The sequence below is a fragment of the Engystomops pustulosus genome, chromosome 10, assembly GCF_040894005.1.
Source record: "Engystomops pustulosus chromosome 10, aEngPut4.maternal, whole genome shotgun sequence".
In the NCBI taxonomy this organism is placed as follows: domain Eukaryota; kingdom Metazoa; phylum Chordata; class Amphibia; order Anura; family Leptodactylidae; genus Engystomops; species Engystomops pustulosus.
This window is the reverse complement of record NC_092420.1, coordinates 70,713,476-70,728,611: the sequence shown is the minus strand read 5'-3', so window position 1 is coordinate 70,728,611 and position 15,136 is coordinate 70,713,476. Positions and strand designations below refer to the sequence as shown.

At 45.7% G+C, this 15,136-nt stretch overlaps 1 protein-coding gene across 1 annotated transcript; it reads right to left on the bottom strand.

Moving 5' to 3' along the window:
• Positions 1-159: 159 nt before the first annotated feature.
• Positions 160-14,799, bottom strand: CNN3 (calponin 3). Its single transcript, XM_072127522.1, has 7 exons — positions 14,594-14,799; positions 5,333-5,454; positions 4,310-4,376; positions 4,090-4,227; positions 3,546-3,662; positions 2,849-2,995; positions 160-2,733 (listed from the first exon to the last, which is right to left on the bottom strand). Exons 1-7 carry the CDS (start codon positions 14,648-14,650, stop codon positions 2,386-2,388), a joined length of 996 nt encoding a protein of 331 aa, XP_071983623.1. The 5' UTR covers positions 14,651-14,799; the 3' UTR covers positions 160-2,385.
• Positions 14,800-15,136: the final 337 nt, after the last annotated feature.

Below are 15,136 nucleotides of genomic sequence, written 5' to 3'. Positions count from 1 at the left end.
TGTATTTATGCAGGAACATTCCCGACATACCAGACATTCATTCATTAACATCCAAGGCCACGGGGATCAGCTAGAAACTTCCATACAGTTACAGCAGAGACTGGACATCCACGGAGGACTCACCCACCACACAACAAAAGAAAGAGAACAAGCTTCATCTTCAGGAAAAAAAAAAATATCAAAATTTATTTATAAAAAATACATTGGGATCAGTTTATGCTGAGAAATGTGACAATAAATACAACATAAAAGAAACAAAGCACATCTACATGGGTACAATATGGCACAGACAAAATGTAAATGTCATTATGATCCTTTATGCTGGGAAGACGTCTGCATGGTCCTAGGCTCCTGGAGACGCTCCCTTTTATAAGACGGGTTAGACAGGGCAGCATCCAGGGGAATGTCTACTCATTCTGCATCACTGAGAATGTGGTCCCTCACCTTTAAGAGGCATCAGTGATGTCCCACCACCGAGCTGGAGCAGGACGGGGGGATTCAATTTACATTCTGGAATGTTGTGCGGATGCTGGATGTAGACTGGTGGGGGGCCCGCTCCAAAATGCTCAGAAAACCCAAACACAGCGCATGCCCATGGTCTATTAAGGTGGACATTTTATGGACTGCACCAGTAAACGGGGTAGAAAATTACCATCATGTCTGGCAAATTTACAACTGCAATTATGATTTTACTGTTGGGGCATGCTGGGAGTTGTAGTTTACCTTCAGCTGTACATATCACAGGCCACAAACAACTGACCTGTATGCCATCAACATGTGACATGAGGAAAGGACTGCTGGTCGGCTTATACACAGGGACATGTGCATGTAGCCGAATAGAGAATCCCTCAAAATCATTCTCCTGACAACAGAAGGGGAACAGTTGTCCTGCCGATAACTCAATAAAGATGTAAAACTGACCTCTGCCCCCTGCTGGAGCTTTTTCATGAATAGGAATGTATTCTGTAATGGGTCACATTCAGCAACATACATCAATCGTCATAACTTGTCTGATACATGATGAAAAATGTGAAAACTGAAAATAAATAGTCCAATATTGACTCTTCCAATAATACCAGCAGAAGATCGCAGAGACGCAAACTTAACTGGACTTTGTCAAAATTCCCACATATCAGAATTGTCCCTGTGGGTCAACATGTTCAGCTTCAATTTTTCCCATTGTATTTTTTTTTTTAAATGGTCTCAGATCTTGGTATGCTACGGGGAGCAGCTGTTACATGGGTCAGCGCTGACAGACAAGGCATTCTGGGTATTGTAGTATTGATGATGTAATATATGGGCTGCACCTCTATGGTGCCACTTCCAACCACAAGTCATAGACTCTGCTGCTGCCCTCTTCAAGGCTTATGGCTTTTTAAGTGCAGATAAACACTAAACACTGTCGGGTGGCGCCTCTTAAGGGTCTATATCTATTACAGATGACAGAGCGCCCCACTTAACAAGCCTTCTACCAAAACTGGTTCTCATAATAGGGGAACCTATACGTCTTCTACTCTACCTTCATTTACTTAAAGAGTTAAAGGGTTTGTACAATACATAGATTTAGCAATACTTCAGCATTCTCAAATGATTAGATCCAGGTTCTGTGACAATCTCGACATACAGAAAATGACTGCTCCACCAACCACAAAACTGGAGCAATGACAGCTCATCCAACCATTGGCCGGTCAAGCACTTCCTGTGTTTTGAACCAAGAACAGGAAGTAGAATTTTGCAGGGACCCAAAAGTATCATTCGAGATCTGCTGATGGGAGTACTGGCACTCGTTTGGTCTTTCAACAATTCTTATCCAGTTTATACATGAGAAATGTTTGCAATGTTATGAGGAAATCGCATTGAACTGAATTCATTTACCAGTTCACCAAGAACGTAACTCATGGCACTTCACGTCCGTCAGGCTATACATTCATATGACTCCGCCCACAAGATGGCCATACAGCACCACATATAGACAGTTGGGGAAAAAAATGAACTTAAAAAGGGGCAAAAAGCTCTTCTAATCAGCCATGGTTATCTGGTTATGTATCGCAGAGCTGTATGATCCGAGCATGCATCCTAGTATGGAAAATGCATAGTCCCAATATAGCAAAACTGTACAAAATCTCCCTTCATTATTCACAGTATCCTTTATACTTCATACACAATTCTTGGTAACGCTGCAGAACAACCTCAGTCTCAGCACTAGAAGGCAACTAGGGACAAAAAGGCATAAAAAAAAAAAAAAAAAAAAAGGAATGTACATAAGGCAAATTTTCCTTTCCGCATTAAAGCATAGTAGTGTCGTAAGGAAGACATAAAATTACACAAGGCTAGCTTGGTCTTCATTGAATAAAATAAGTAACTAATACTGGAGTAGACTAATCTCTAATAATCTATGCCCTGGTCACTGTACTGGCCATGGTAATCTCTAGGGTAATCATCGGGATACTCCACTGGGTATTCGTCTGGGTACTCCGCCTGGTAGTCGCTGTCGCTGATTTCTGAGCCGTTTGTGCCGGTTCCTTGGCTGCCGTTGTGTATGATGGGTTCTGTAGGGGCAGCGCAGTACTTGGGGTCATACACTTGCCGCCCGAGGCCATAGACGCTCATGCCTTTCTGAGATGCCACTTTATTGGTGCCCATTTGTAATGAAATTGTGGAGTTGTCCAGAGGTTGCAGAAGCACTTTCTGATCGTAGATATCCCTTCTTGTTCCTGGTGCAGGCATGCCCGCCTGAGGAATGGTAGAGAAGAAAACCACAGTGAGAATGGGTACCTGACATAACAAGGATGGGGAATCTTCTCTATAGACTTAGGATGAGACAATGGGGTGCCTAGAGGTCACTTACCTGGCTGGCTCCTTTGTTTGTCCCCATCTGTAAGCTAATGGTCGTCTGATCGAATGGTTTGTCGGTCTGCATCTTTGGGTCATACAGATGTCTTCTGGTACCATAAGCGGTCATACCCGCTTGACTTGCGCATTTGTTGGTTCCCATCTGCAAACACAACCATAGTTATATACACATGCATACTGGTCGGTCTATCCCTTAAGGGGGATGATGAAAGCCTCCCTAGTAATGCACTTGTTATTCATGAAGGGGTGGTGACTGGTCCCATGACTATCACAAGATACACAGGAGCCTTGGATGTTTGCTGAAAATTCTGCATCAACTTATTATTTCATAAGTGTTTGTCAGGAGCTGCTCACAGAACCGGTATCTGAGCAGCGGCTTCAGAGCCCTCCCAGGACCTGTCACACTGTACAGTTCAATGGCTTCGAGTTGTGACAATCAGAAGAAGTGACAAGAAAGGAGAGGGAATAAAATCCGGGACTGTGGATGGAGGGGTGTAAAGATCTTTACCGCTTCCTCCCTGATGTGTAGCAAATGAGACGCTGGCTGTGAATTGCACTTCAGGGTTGTGCTTGTATCTTAGGGCGTTGTATGACGTATCAGCAGTAAGTGGGGTTAAGTCCAGTTCACATGGAGACACTTCCAGCTGTCAGAGTGACGAGTCTGTGACAGTGACGCGTGCGGCGTGTCTTACCTGTAAGCCGATGACGCTCTGCCCGGCCTTCAGCTTGTCATCATCAAACTGTCTCCTCTGTTTCTCCGCATACCTGACCCCAATGTCTACTGTGGTGTGGAAGCCTTTTGTCTTGGCCTAGAAGAAAAAAAAAAAAAATACAATTTGTTTGGGTTAATAGAGAAAATGAAAGGGGACAAACCAAACCAATCTGGTATTTTAACTTCTTAAGCACCGGCCCATTTAGGATCATCCAACATTTTGTAAATGCAAATCATGCAATGCTATAGCAGGAGAAGGAAGTGACGATTTCCTCAGCGACAGATAGGTCTGCGGGGACCGGACCGTGCGAGTGCTGTGTGCACACACTGGGAGCGGATCCAGGCAGGAACTTCATCCACAAACACATTCCCAGCAGTTATAAACACAGACCAGCCAAGAATTAAAAAAAAAAAAAACAACCCTAAAGACTTTGCCACAGCTGCTGCTGAACCTCTTAACGCCCTGCAGAACACTCGTTTGTCCTTTCCCATTATTCTATGGAGTATTTTTTCCCACCACTTACCAGGCCGGCGAGGGCCACCAGCGAGATCTGAACCTGGGTCATGTTTCCATTCTCAAAGAGATCATTGGCTTCGAAGATGTCATGAGGCTTCATCCCATAATCCTGCATGGCTTTGATGAAGTTTCCGATGTTCTCCAGCTGCAGAAAAGCAGATGCCACATTACATCACATATACAGCCCCATGTAGTAATATAAAGGGAAGACGTGCGGCATTGCCTACCTTGTGCCAGTTTATCTTGGCTTCGTTAATTTTCTTTACTGATCCGGGGTGCAGCTTATTAATGAGACTAGAGGAGGGAACAAGTACAGTTACCAGCGGAGCCATAACGCACAATTAGTTATACAACGGGGGCGGCCGTCATATGGAGACAAGGCGATTTACCAGAAACAACATGTGACAGGACAACATTACAGGTCATTACCAGAGCACCTGGAGCAGTTCTACAGAAATCATGGAGAATTCAGAGCCTATATCTCAAAGGATGATAAGAAGGTACCCTACATGGTCCATCCCCCAAATATTCTAATTTGTGGAGTCGGTCTGCTCCTTGCGTTCTACCTGTCCTGACATTTCCTACTATACAGTAAGGTCTAGGAGCCCTGTGCCCATAGCCGATTGGGAAGATTTACTGGAAAATCGGTGCCAGAAATCTCATATATTGGGCCAAAAACGATCCATAAATTATTGTATAAAATAATGTACAGCAAGTCAGAGGAGCTGAAGAAAAATCTAACCTTCTGACAAGATGCATCAAACCTACCGTAACGTGTGCATGTCTGGGATCATCTCCCAATCTCATCTAGCTTTATCCAGACTCAATATAAGGCTAGATTCACATTGACGTGTGCCCGCCATACTGTAGCACAGGGAGCACACGTCGGTGCCAGGGAGAGGAGGAGGAGGGGGTGCTCACCCCCGCCCCTTTCCATAGAGGAAAATTGCACACAGCGACATTTTCCGAGAAGAGATAGGACATGTCCCAGCTTGTGCCGCACTTGTGCCATAGGGCGCCGTGTACCCATTGCCGGCTTTGGGGGACGTATATACGGCATATATACGTTGTCCATACGGCAGTGTGAATGCAGCAAACAATGGACCCATGGTACGTAGTTTGTGGCATGAGGGAATGTGAGGTCCAATCATGCATAAGAGAAAAGCCTGCTGGGCTCAGGCACCAGGATTATACACGGTGCTATGGACACCACAGTAATCTACCAACCAGTGATAATACCATGTACTCACTGGCAGAGAATGACGCCATCTCTCAGACCCAGCTGGAAGTTTTCACCAATGCTCATGCCGGTGACCTCCTCAATCCATTGGCGCAGCTCCTCCTCTACCATAGGGTCATATTTCTGGGCGATCTGGGAAAAAAAAAAAAAAAAAAAAATTGTTACATTGAGAAAACAGTCCAGTAATACAACAAGCGACTGGATGGACCCTCTGCCCAGTGTCATATACACGTCCAGTACCTTCCCTGGAGTCTAATGGGGTTGTGCCGGCACAGGTAGACAATAGCACCGAGAGCTCCGCTTCAGTCTATATGGTCAGTGACATATCCACTACACAGTCTAATGCGATCCATTGTTCTCCGTTATCAGCCCGTATATAGTTTATTGTAAGTCAATCAAAGCCATGGCCTGGCCGCTGCAGAACAGTATTGCAGATTCAGAGTAATACAAGGCAGAATCATTAGGAAACCATTGTCTGTGTGATCGGGAAGAGGAGGGAAGGGGGGGGGGGGCAGCTGGGAAAAAAATAAAGGCAAAAATACCAGTTATAAAGATGCCGGTTGCTCTATCAGTGGATGATGACGGGTGACGTTCTCCGTTCTCCTCTATCCCAGCAATAGTTAACGCTGCAGAGGTTTTCTATATTCCAGACATATCATGTATACTGCCAGCCCGCTGCAGCATTTCTCAGGAAGTATCCTGTATCCGATTAATAGCAGTCGTACACGCCAGGCCCTGATCGGCCCCGGACACACAATACATGAATGAGAGCCGTTCATATGATCCATGGGATTAATGTAAACTGCACCGATCATCTGGCAACGGCCGCACTCACCGCAGGGTTTATATAGAGCAGACAACCGGAGACTCCTGTCACATGCAAAGAGCAGGCTACACCGCCACCCAGACCCGGACTTATCAGAGGTTTTATAATCCAAAATACAGAGCTATAGGCCTGTCTCTAGACCTGCGCCGAACATACAAATTCCCTCTGCATGTTACAGACACAGCAAAAGTGAACAGTTTCTTCCACGACTGCGCCCCTAAATCTTCTCCGACCGACCATGCTGAATGCCCCATTGCCAGTCTCCTTATCCAGAGTCCCTCAGGTTTTGGATGGAAGTTCCAGACGCTCCACAGATCAATATGTCTCACAGCGATAACATCTTCAGCTGACCCAGGCGTCCCTTATAAGCACAGAGAACACCTGTACAGGAGCATTGTGTGTAACAGGACCCCGATCTGCAGAAGTTCACACAACTCCTACGACACAATCCATTTCAAGGACATGCAAAGTCACAGACTCAATGAAGGAGGAAAAAAAAAAAAAATTTACTCTAACTTTTGCATGAAGCAACCAAAAAGAAAAATTTCACATGAGCTAAGTAAAGAAAAATCTGCTTCAGATTTCACCGGAGCTGGCTGCGCGCCAAACGTTATAAACTTTTCCTGCTCCGGTTGTTGTACAGCTGGGAAGCTATCCATAAAAGGACGTGTCCCGAAATGTAAGCGCCATCCACATCCTGAGCCCCTCTGCCCCGATACCGCACAGGTCATTTCATCTACGTCAATATTCCGTGAGCGTCGCCAGGAGATGCCTGAACCATTCCCAAAAATCACAAGCGCTTTCTTTGCGGCCCGTCAGGAAGATTTGGGTTTGTAGAAGCATTAAGTAAAATATAGAATTCAGGTTGGAGGTCAGACATACATTAGGCACCTCGCACGGTGTGTACCGGGAATGGTCCTGGATACTACGAGAGGACTCACACTGCGCTCCTAACAGAAACGTCAAGCTCCAAACTACAGACTTCCATAAAAGACCAACGTTTTGGGGAATTTTTTTCCCATACTGCATGTATTATGGAACTGTATGTTAACTGCAAGGACACCGCCTGTTTTGTCTTCATATCCGTAGTTAGAATGGAGAACAGGAAAAAAAAAAACAATCATAATCGTTCATCTGACGACATGTGGGGTTTTCCGGAGCATTGGCTCAGATTTTGCATGTCCACTATTCCTTTTCATGTAGTGATCTCTGCCCAGGTCGCTCACATTTGCATAGACACATACACTGGGGGAGATTTATCACAAGTCTCTTAGAGCAGAGCTGTTCTTGTTGGCCATGGAAACCAGAGTTCAGCTTTAATTTTCCCACAGCTGTTTATAAAGTTACAGCTGAGCTCTGATTGGTTTAGATGGGCAACTAGTACAGTTTTACCTTAGAAAAATGATGATAAATCTCCCCCACTTCAGGAGATTGTATTGTGCTCTGCCCATAGAGGTGACTGGAGCGGTGGTCAACCTCGTATCTTCTCATGATCAATGAAGTTCCCAGAATGATCAGACGCTTAGCCCTTAAGATACCTTGCCCGGGGTCCGTCCTTTGTGGCCATCCCATCGGGTCCGCAAAATATATTTGTGCGCGTGACTGCTCAACAAGAACAAGATGAAACAAAAACTGATATAAGAAGTCGGGAGGTAAAAGTGGCCAACCCCTTTAAGTTTTCCCCAGGTCCAGAGGCAAGAGTTACTCCAGACACTCAGTATCACACAGCTGTAGTAAAGCCAAGAGTCAGTGACAGGGGACATTCTAACAAAACCATGGCGCCATTACTCCAATCTCGCTGTATACAGACATATCCGCTTCACTCCAACCAGGAGATCTTGGGCGGCACACCAGTCCTGCAACAAATGTCTGCCGAGCCTTCAGGAATCTGAATCCCCACCCAAACCAATGATCAGATCTCTCCCCCTGCATTCCCCCCATACGTTCCAGTTATTTTACATTCCATACTGAAAGAAAATACCGCAGACAAATGCAACGTCTCTCATTTCTAACAACTTCTCCACCCTCCGTCTGGAAAGTCTGTCTGACCGTATTCTTACAATATATTCTGGCAGGTTTTTATTTTCTTCCTCAAACAAGTTCAATATAAAATCTCCATCCTCCGATCTTCTTTTTGAGGGTCTGTCAGGTCCAAGATGTCTCCTTAAGCATTAATGGAAACTCGCTGTGTGGCCCCAAACTAATGACGGTGAGAATCAAGCTGCAAGTGCTATGAAGGCCGGCCCTAACGGGGCTCATTCACTAAGGGTCGCGCTGCGCACTTTAGTCGGACTGTGCACCTTTTCCGGTGCTAAAACGGCTTGCACAGAATTGGATTGTGGCGCACGCAACCCTTTTGTGGTGTAGCTGCGCTGGCTTCCATGCAACACAAATTAGGGGGCGTGCCGACAGACTTTCAGACTGAGCGCAGTATTTTACTTGTGTCGCCCTATGTTAAAGATGTACCATAAAAAAGATGGACCTGAGCGGGGAAGCGGCACATTCATGATTTCTGGCGCACAATTTTAGTGAATAGCCGCATGCAGCATTATACACGGACAATGCACTTTCTGTGAACTCGAGCGGCATTGTAAGTAAATGTGCCTCATTGTCCCAGATACGGCTACAGAAAAATGCGATATATATGTACATACCTGAAAAAGTCACTAAATAGGAGGAATTGACAGCTCTGAATCCAGTCTTACAATAAGGACGATATTAAAGCGATTATGTCAGATTATGTCCTCAGCCCCCTCTCCCCCCTTTGTAGCCATATATATAGGCAGTCCCCGGGTTATGTACAAGATAGGGTCCTTAGGTTTGTTCTTAAGTTGAATTTGTATGCAAGTCGAAACTGTATATTTTATAATTGTAGTTCAAAAAATCCCCCCCCCCCCCCTTGACAATTGGAGTTTCAATATTTTTTGCTGTAATGGGACCAAGGATTAAGCTTCATTACAGACACCTTACAGCTGATCATTGCAGCCTGGGACTATAGTAACATCCAGAGAGGTCACCAGAGATCACAGTGGGCAGAGGGGTCCGTCTTTAACTATGGGTCGTCTGTAAGTCTAGTGTCCTTAAATAGGGGACCGCCTGTATGCAAGTTTTTGCTCCAGTAAAGGCCTCTACATGACACTATAAATGGTACGGGAGACATCACGGACCTAGAAGGCTCCATGTCAGAGAGTCCTCTGAAAACACGGTTTTTCAACATGATCACCGACTAAAGGAAAATTGACGGGCAAACAAAAATTTTACAAAAGAAATGTCTAAACATGGCAACGCTCGGAACTGAAGACAGGAGTAGGAAAGGCAACATCTTGTGGTGGGAAAAAAATCAAGGCACCTTCTTGTATGAGAACAATAAGACTTCAGGTCATGAAGAGACCAATACTAAATGAAAGCATCTGCCCTGATGGCGCTGAGCTTGCAATCTGCCAGGACTTGTAGTACATCACAGGCGGAAACCTGATCCGCACTTCATGGAGAGGGAAGGGAAGGTTCTTTGTGCGGCTGCACGTAGGATCCTCTTAATTTAGTTCACAGCCAATTATACCGCTATAAATCTCATCCCGAAATCTCTCCGACTAACAGGCACTGCTATGGGAAAGTAGCCGGGCCTGGGATTAGGCCTCACACTGTGGTAGTGATGAAGGGTCTGGAGCTGTTACATCTCAAGTGACATCAGTACAGAACCATTGTTGTTACCACGATGGGCTCATTTTTTACTCCAACTTCACATTGCCACGTGAGGTCCTCTGGTCCCTTCCAGCCTTCGAGGTCAACAATGGACTAAACAGCTTTGCAGGTTTGTCCCTCCAGCCACTTTCCCCCTCCCCACGCTATATACGGTGAGGCCGGGGTATATTGGTGGTGTGATGACCTGCACATGACCACCACAGGGCGATCCTCACACGGCCATGAAGCAGTTACCAGAACGCTCTAGTACTACACATAGACCCCGCACGGTGCGCAGCCTCACACGGCACTGATGTAGCTATGTGGGTGGTTGTGCTCCTCTGTGCCGAAAGCAAGAGCAAACATATAAATCATGGAAATGCTAAGGTTATCTATTTTTGGTAAATTATTAACACGAGAAAGAGCAAGTGACATGGAGGACACAATGTTACTACAAACCAAAGCTCCACATTACAGGGGGCTCTACAGCTCGGGCAACTGTGGGACACCAAGGCCTCATGCTGTTCTCACGCCACAAACAACAGAACCGAGGTCCATTGTTTGTGGCCCAGAGTCACCAATGTAAAGGTAAATTCATGTGTGGATGTAGTAATTGATATCATACCTGCAGCGCCAATCTTTTCTACAGGGCGTGGAATCAACTTTAACAGTTAATATACTATAATATTTCAACATGGCAAATCTGCTGTCTCTCCAACCTACCTGACCCCCAATATGGTGCATAGCAAATGTCTTCCCAAACCACAGGCCAGTTACCTGCACCTTGGTGATAAGGGGTAGACGTCCCACCTGCCTATCCCGGAAAGCACCATCATAAAACAGGACAATCCGGTCATCGCCTGTTACACATGTCAGATTTTCCATTCCTGCTTCCAAACCATTACCGAAATCAATGGAAGCTATGAAGAGTTAGCGCTCTAAGAGCCGGGTCGCGGCTGTATGGTATCAGTAGATTAGACCACCCATCCCCCCCTTATTTACGACCTGCAGACACCTTTACTGCACTTCATCCACTAATGATCCTGTGGAAAAACAAGCAGAGCCGCCTGATCCCCCATTAAATATTAACAAGGATAAGAAGCCGGTGAAAACGACTCTTCTTGCCTCCACATAAAATACACCTTGGAGTGATGATATTTTTAGAGGATATTGGGTTACGATACTCGAAATGGGAGGCTTTATAAGGATGCATTGCAGAAATCACAAGGGGTGAACAGGAGCTCTTGATCTGGATAGGGACTCCCAGTGATGGACATCAGCAATCGCTATGGGCTTTAGGTCTACTGGTACTTTAAATACCAGACCCACATTCCATACGTCTCTATAGGAGCCCCCCTTCTATGCACACATAGGAATTCAGACACCACGGGTGCAGGCGGGTGGACAGCCGGTTGCCACCGGAGAAGCTGCACTTGCCTGCTGGAATTTCTCCTGCGTATACTGCACAGCGGAATTTCAATGTTTTCCATTGCTGAACCGGTTTGGCCGGCTCCATCGTTGGACGTACGGATAACCTTACATGGAAAGTTCATGTCTTCTCTACACCTCAGGGTATAAATGTGAAAGACAAATATACAAAGTGGCAACGCAAAAATACGGAGGTGTCCATTACATTAAGGAGGGTTTTATTATTATTACTGAGGACTTATCCTTGGCATAGGCGTCAGTATTAGATGACCGGTGGTCCGACAACCCCATCACTTGGCCAGTACACAGAGGTCGGAGGTGTGTTCCCAATTCTGTTCTCTTTGTGATATTCAGCACTGGGGCAGCTGACCAGCACCATGTCAGACCCAAGCAATCAGATATCGATGAACGGGAGAGTGGTCCAGGATAGGAAACACATGACTGCTTTCTTCAGAGGACAGCACCACCCCTACAGGAGGGGGTGACCCTTGCCCCAAGGAAGTTTTCCAGGATTCCTGGATATACCCTTTATGGAGAACATGGCTTCTATATAATACCATGCATGAAGCGATCAGACGAGGCAGTTTCTGGAAGAAAACTATATCAATGACCAGGGGAAAAGACAGAAATAATTTTAAAAAGTCAGTGAAAGAAGATTGTAACGCATCATCATCATGGCAGGAAGTGATGACATCACCGGGGCCTATGGATTCTGCCTCCAGGGAGGTCATTCGTTTTCGTGCATCTTCCACTACAGATAATGGGAATGGTCTCCACAATGAGTTGCTGACACCCAACATCTCAGGCTGAGGAGTGGATACAGGAGCCATGGGAGTCCTCGCTGCCAGGGCACATGCACACGAACATTTGGGAGACATCTGCCATCTGTTTCCACTCCAAGTCCACGTCCCCATGTATTTCCGTGGCCCCATGCAGGAGCAGGTCCTATTCTCATGTTTGCAGCTCTTTTCTGCTGTCATCAGGTCTGTTATTCCAACCTGTGATATACACACGTGATATGTTCCTGTAAACACTCAGATTGTCTCCTAAAAAACTAAAATAAAAGCAGATCATGTGTTTCCCCGGTAGCAGGATCCCCTCCTGACTAGTAGCAGCAGGGGCAGTCACACATTAGACGGCTGCTGAGACTTCTGTATTCAGATGCAACTCCCCTGGAACATGATCAGAGGCGACACATCCCAGAGGACGGGTCATGGGGAAAAGAACCGGACACCCCATCCCCTCTACCTCTCCGAACTACAGCACAGCCCCTATCGGTCAGGCTACCAGCCTAGTCAGCGTTTCAGCAGATTTCGCCATGACAAGCATCTAGAGTCAATCTTTTCAAACTGCTCTTACTGCTCTATTAGATGGTAATAAGGAAAGCTGGGTGGCCCCTCAGTGAGCTGTAAACGTGGGCGCACTATTCCCACCCAGCTTTATTAGGAACAGAGAGGAAAAAAAGATGGCTGCAATTTTTACCAACTTGCTAAAAACATTTCAGCCATAAAATATTGGAGGTGACACGCAGAGAAGTCTATGGCACTAACCCAGGAACATGGATTTTGTTGCACTGGATTTTTCCCTTATGCATGGAATGGGTAAAAATCTGAAAAAAAAAAAAAACTCTTTTCTCCATAACTTCTACTAAATGCAGATGGCAGATCATTCACAGCGCAGAATCTGCATCAGATATCACCAGTCTGCACACACCCTTAAAAATAGCTGGAAATTTTGATACAAAGTTTCCTCCTAATATCGCATTGTAAGAACATCGGGGCTCGTTCACACTAGGTTTTTGTCACGCTGATTCTGCACGGTTTCTGCGTCGTAATGGGATGGATACAGAACAGGTTTCCAGGAGAAGGAACCTAATTCCACATCAGAGAAGAGAAATAAAAGCTGCAGGTTAATACTGCACATAATTTTGGTGAAGAAGCTGTCGATAGCTATATACGTATATAAGCGCGTATATATATATAAGACATTCGAGCCCGAGACTTGGATCTCTGCAGGAGAATTCATTGAAACTCCTTCATGGTGTATTTGTTCCTTGTGAACATGTCCTTAGAGACTTTATAGTTGCTCCCCAAAACCAAAATGTGAAAGGGCTGTAAATAAAGTTGATTGAAGTGAAAGGTTGTCAGAAGCGATCAGCGGGGGGCCCACATCACTAAACGGGGTTCAACATATCAAACTGGTGCAATGGAATCTCATCAGATGCTAATGGCAAAGACTCAATCGGATTTGATACATTGTTCCCCAGTGATGATTCCCTCATCAGAATATTATACAAATATGTTATACTAGTAAATAGGGAAAGACCTCATCAGGCCGTTTAAGAAACTCTAGAGACCCGTTAGGTTTTATTTTCCAAAAAGAAGTCCCGTTTCCTTCCGTCTACAGAGATAGCGGACAGATCCAGGTCCGAGCTGAAGGGGTTAGTGAAATGGGAAAAGCAGTGGAGTCTTTGTGCTTCTGCTGCTTGGCCGGAGATGCTGGGAAGAGACAATGAGTATTCTGTGTGCGGAGCCCACACCATTGGATGCGTCCCCTACCCAGAAGCCATGAGGTAATGCCCCAGGAATGTGATGGGGGAAGGGGCGGGAGAGAGGGGGGTCTCCCCCCACCCTCAAATCAAATTTTCCCAGACTATGGAGGCGAGGCTAGTAACCTTCCAGCAGACGACAACACCTATAGGAGAGGAAAGGTGTGCGGCCAACGCTGCGCTACTGCCTATGACGTCTCAGGGGCGCTTATATCCACATCCCACCGCGACCCGGAGACGCATCCTCCCGTGTACAGACAACCTTCCTGCTGACAGGGCACTTTTTTTTTTATTTCGAGAGACGCCAAAGGTTTCTGGAGCGGATCAAAATGCTCCAACCGTACAACAAGACGAAAAACATCCCAGCAAAGAAACATGTCAAAATATGTGAAATTTAGACATAAAATAAAAAAAATAAAACAATCAAACTTTGAAAACTTTATTACTGCAAAAACTTTTTAAAATAAAATCTCAATTATTTAATGTTATTATTTTTGCCCAAATCTACAGAAAAACTAGGCAATCAAAGGGTTAAACTATAAACAGATCACTCTGCCAGGAAATTTAGCCAAAATCGAGGACTTAACAAAAAAAATTCAACCAGAAGTCAAAAAACAACAACAACAAGTATTAGATTATTAGACAGAGGGTCCGTATCCAGCTGGAGGGAGGCAGGGAACAATCCCCAGAGAAGAGGTACTGCAGCTGCTGGGAAACTACAACTCCCAGCATCCCAGAGCTGCACACCATTAATGGATGACTCCCCCTGCAGTATAACGGTTCCTTACCTTGTTCTTGACCTCCGCGGAGAGTCCGTATGCCGGTCCCCTGTTAAAGTTGGCCATTTTTAGTGCCTTTCTCTATAAGACGTAGTGTCCAGGTCACACCGTGCGGCTCCAGCGACGACACTGAACCGGCGCGAACAGAACCTTCTAGTGTTTGCTCCCAACAAGGGATCGGGAGGAGGCGTGTCCTCCCGTGCACATGGGCGTCAACACTGCCGTGTAGAGGGATGATGCGCTTTAGCCAATCACGACCCAATACTTTCTCAGAAGAGGCGGGAATAAAGTGAAAGCGCTCGCTGATTGGTCCAGGCCCTTGATTGTTTGTTAGAATGAGACTTTCAATCATTAACCCCTCGTAGTATGGTTTGGTTTCTGGTGGTGGCTCCTGAGCTGTACACAAAGGCCCCTGACCCCACGTGACGCCGTCATCACGTGACAGAGCGCTCGCTTCAAGCGGAGTTTGTCCTGTACCCAAAAATGTTATAAATAAATGTCATATAAACCGAATCTCGGCAAAACGTTCAATTTTGGGTGAATTCACGCAGA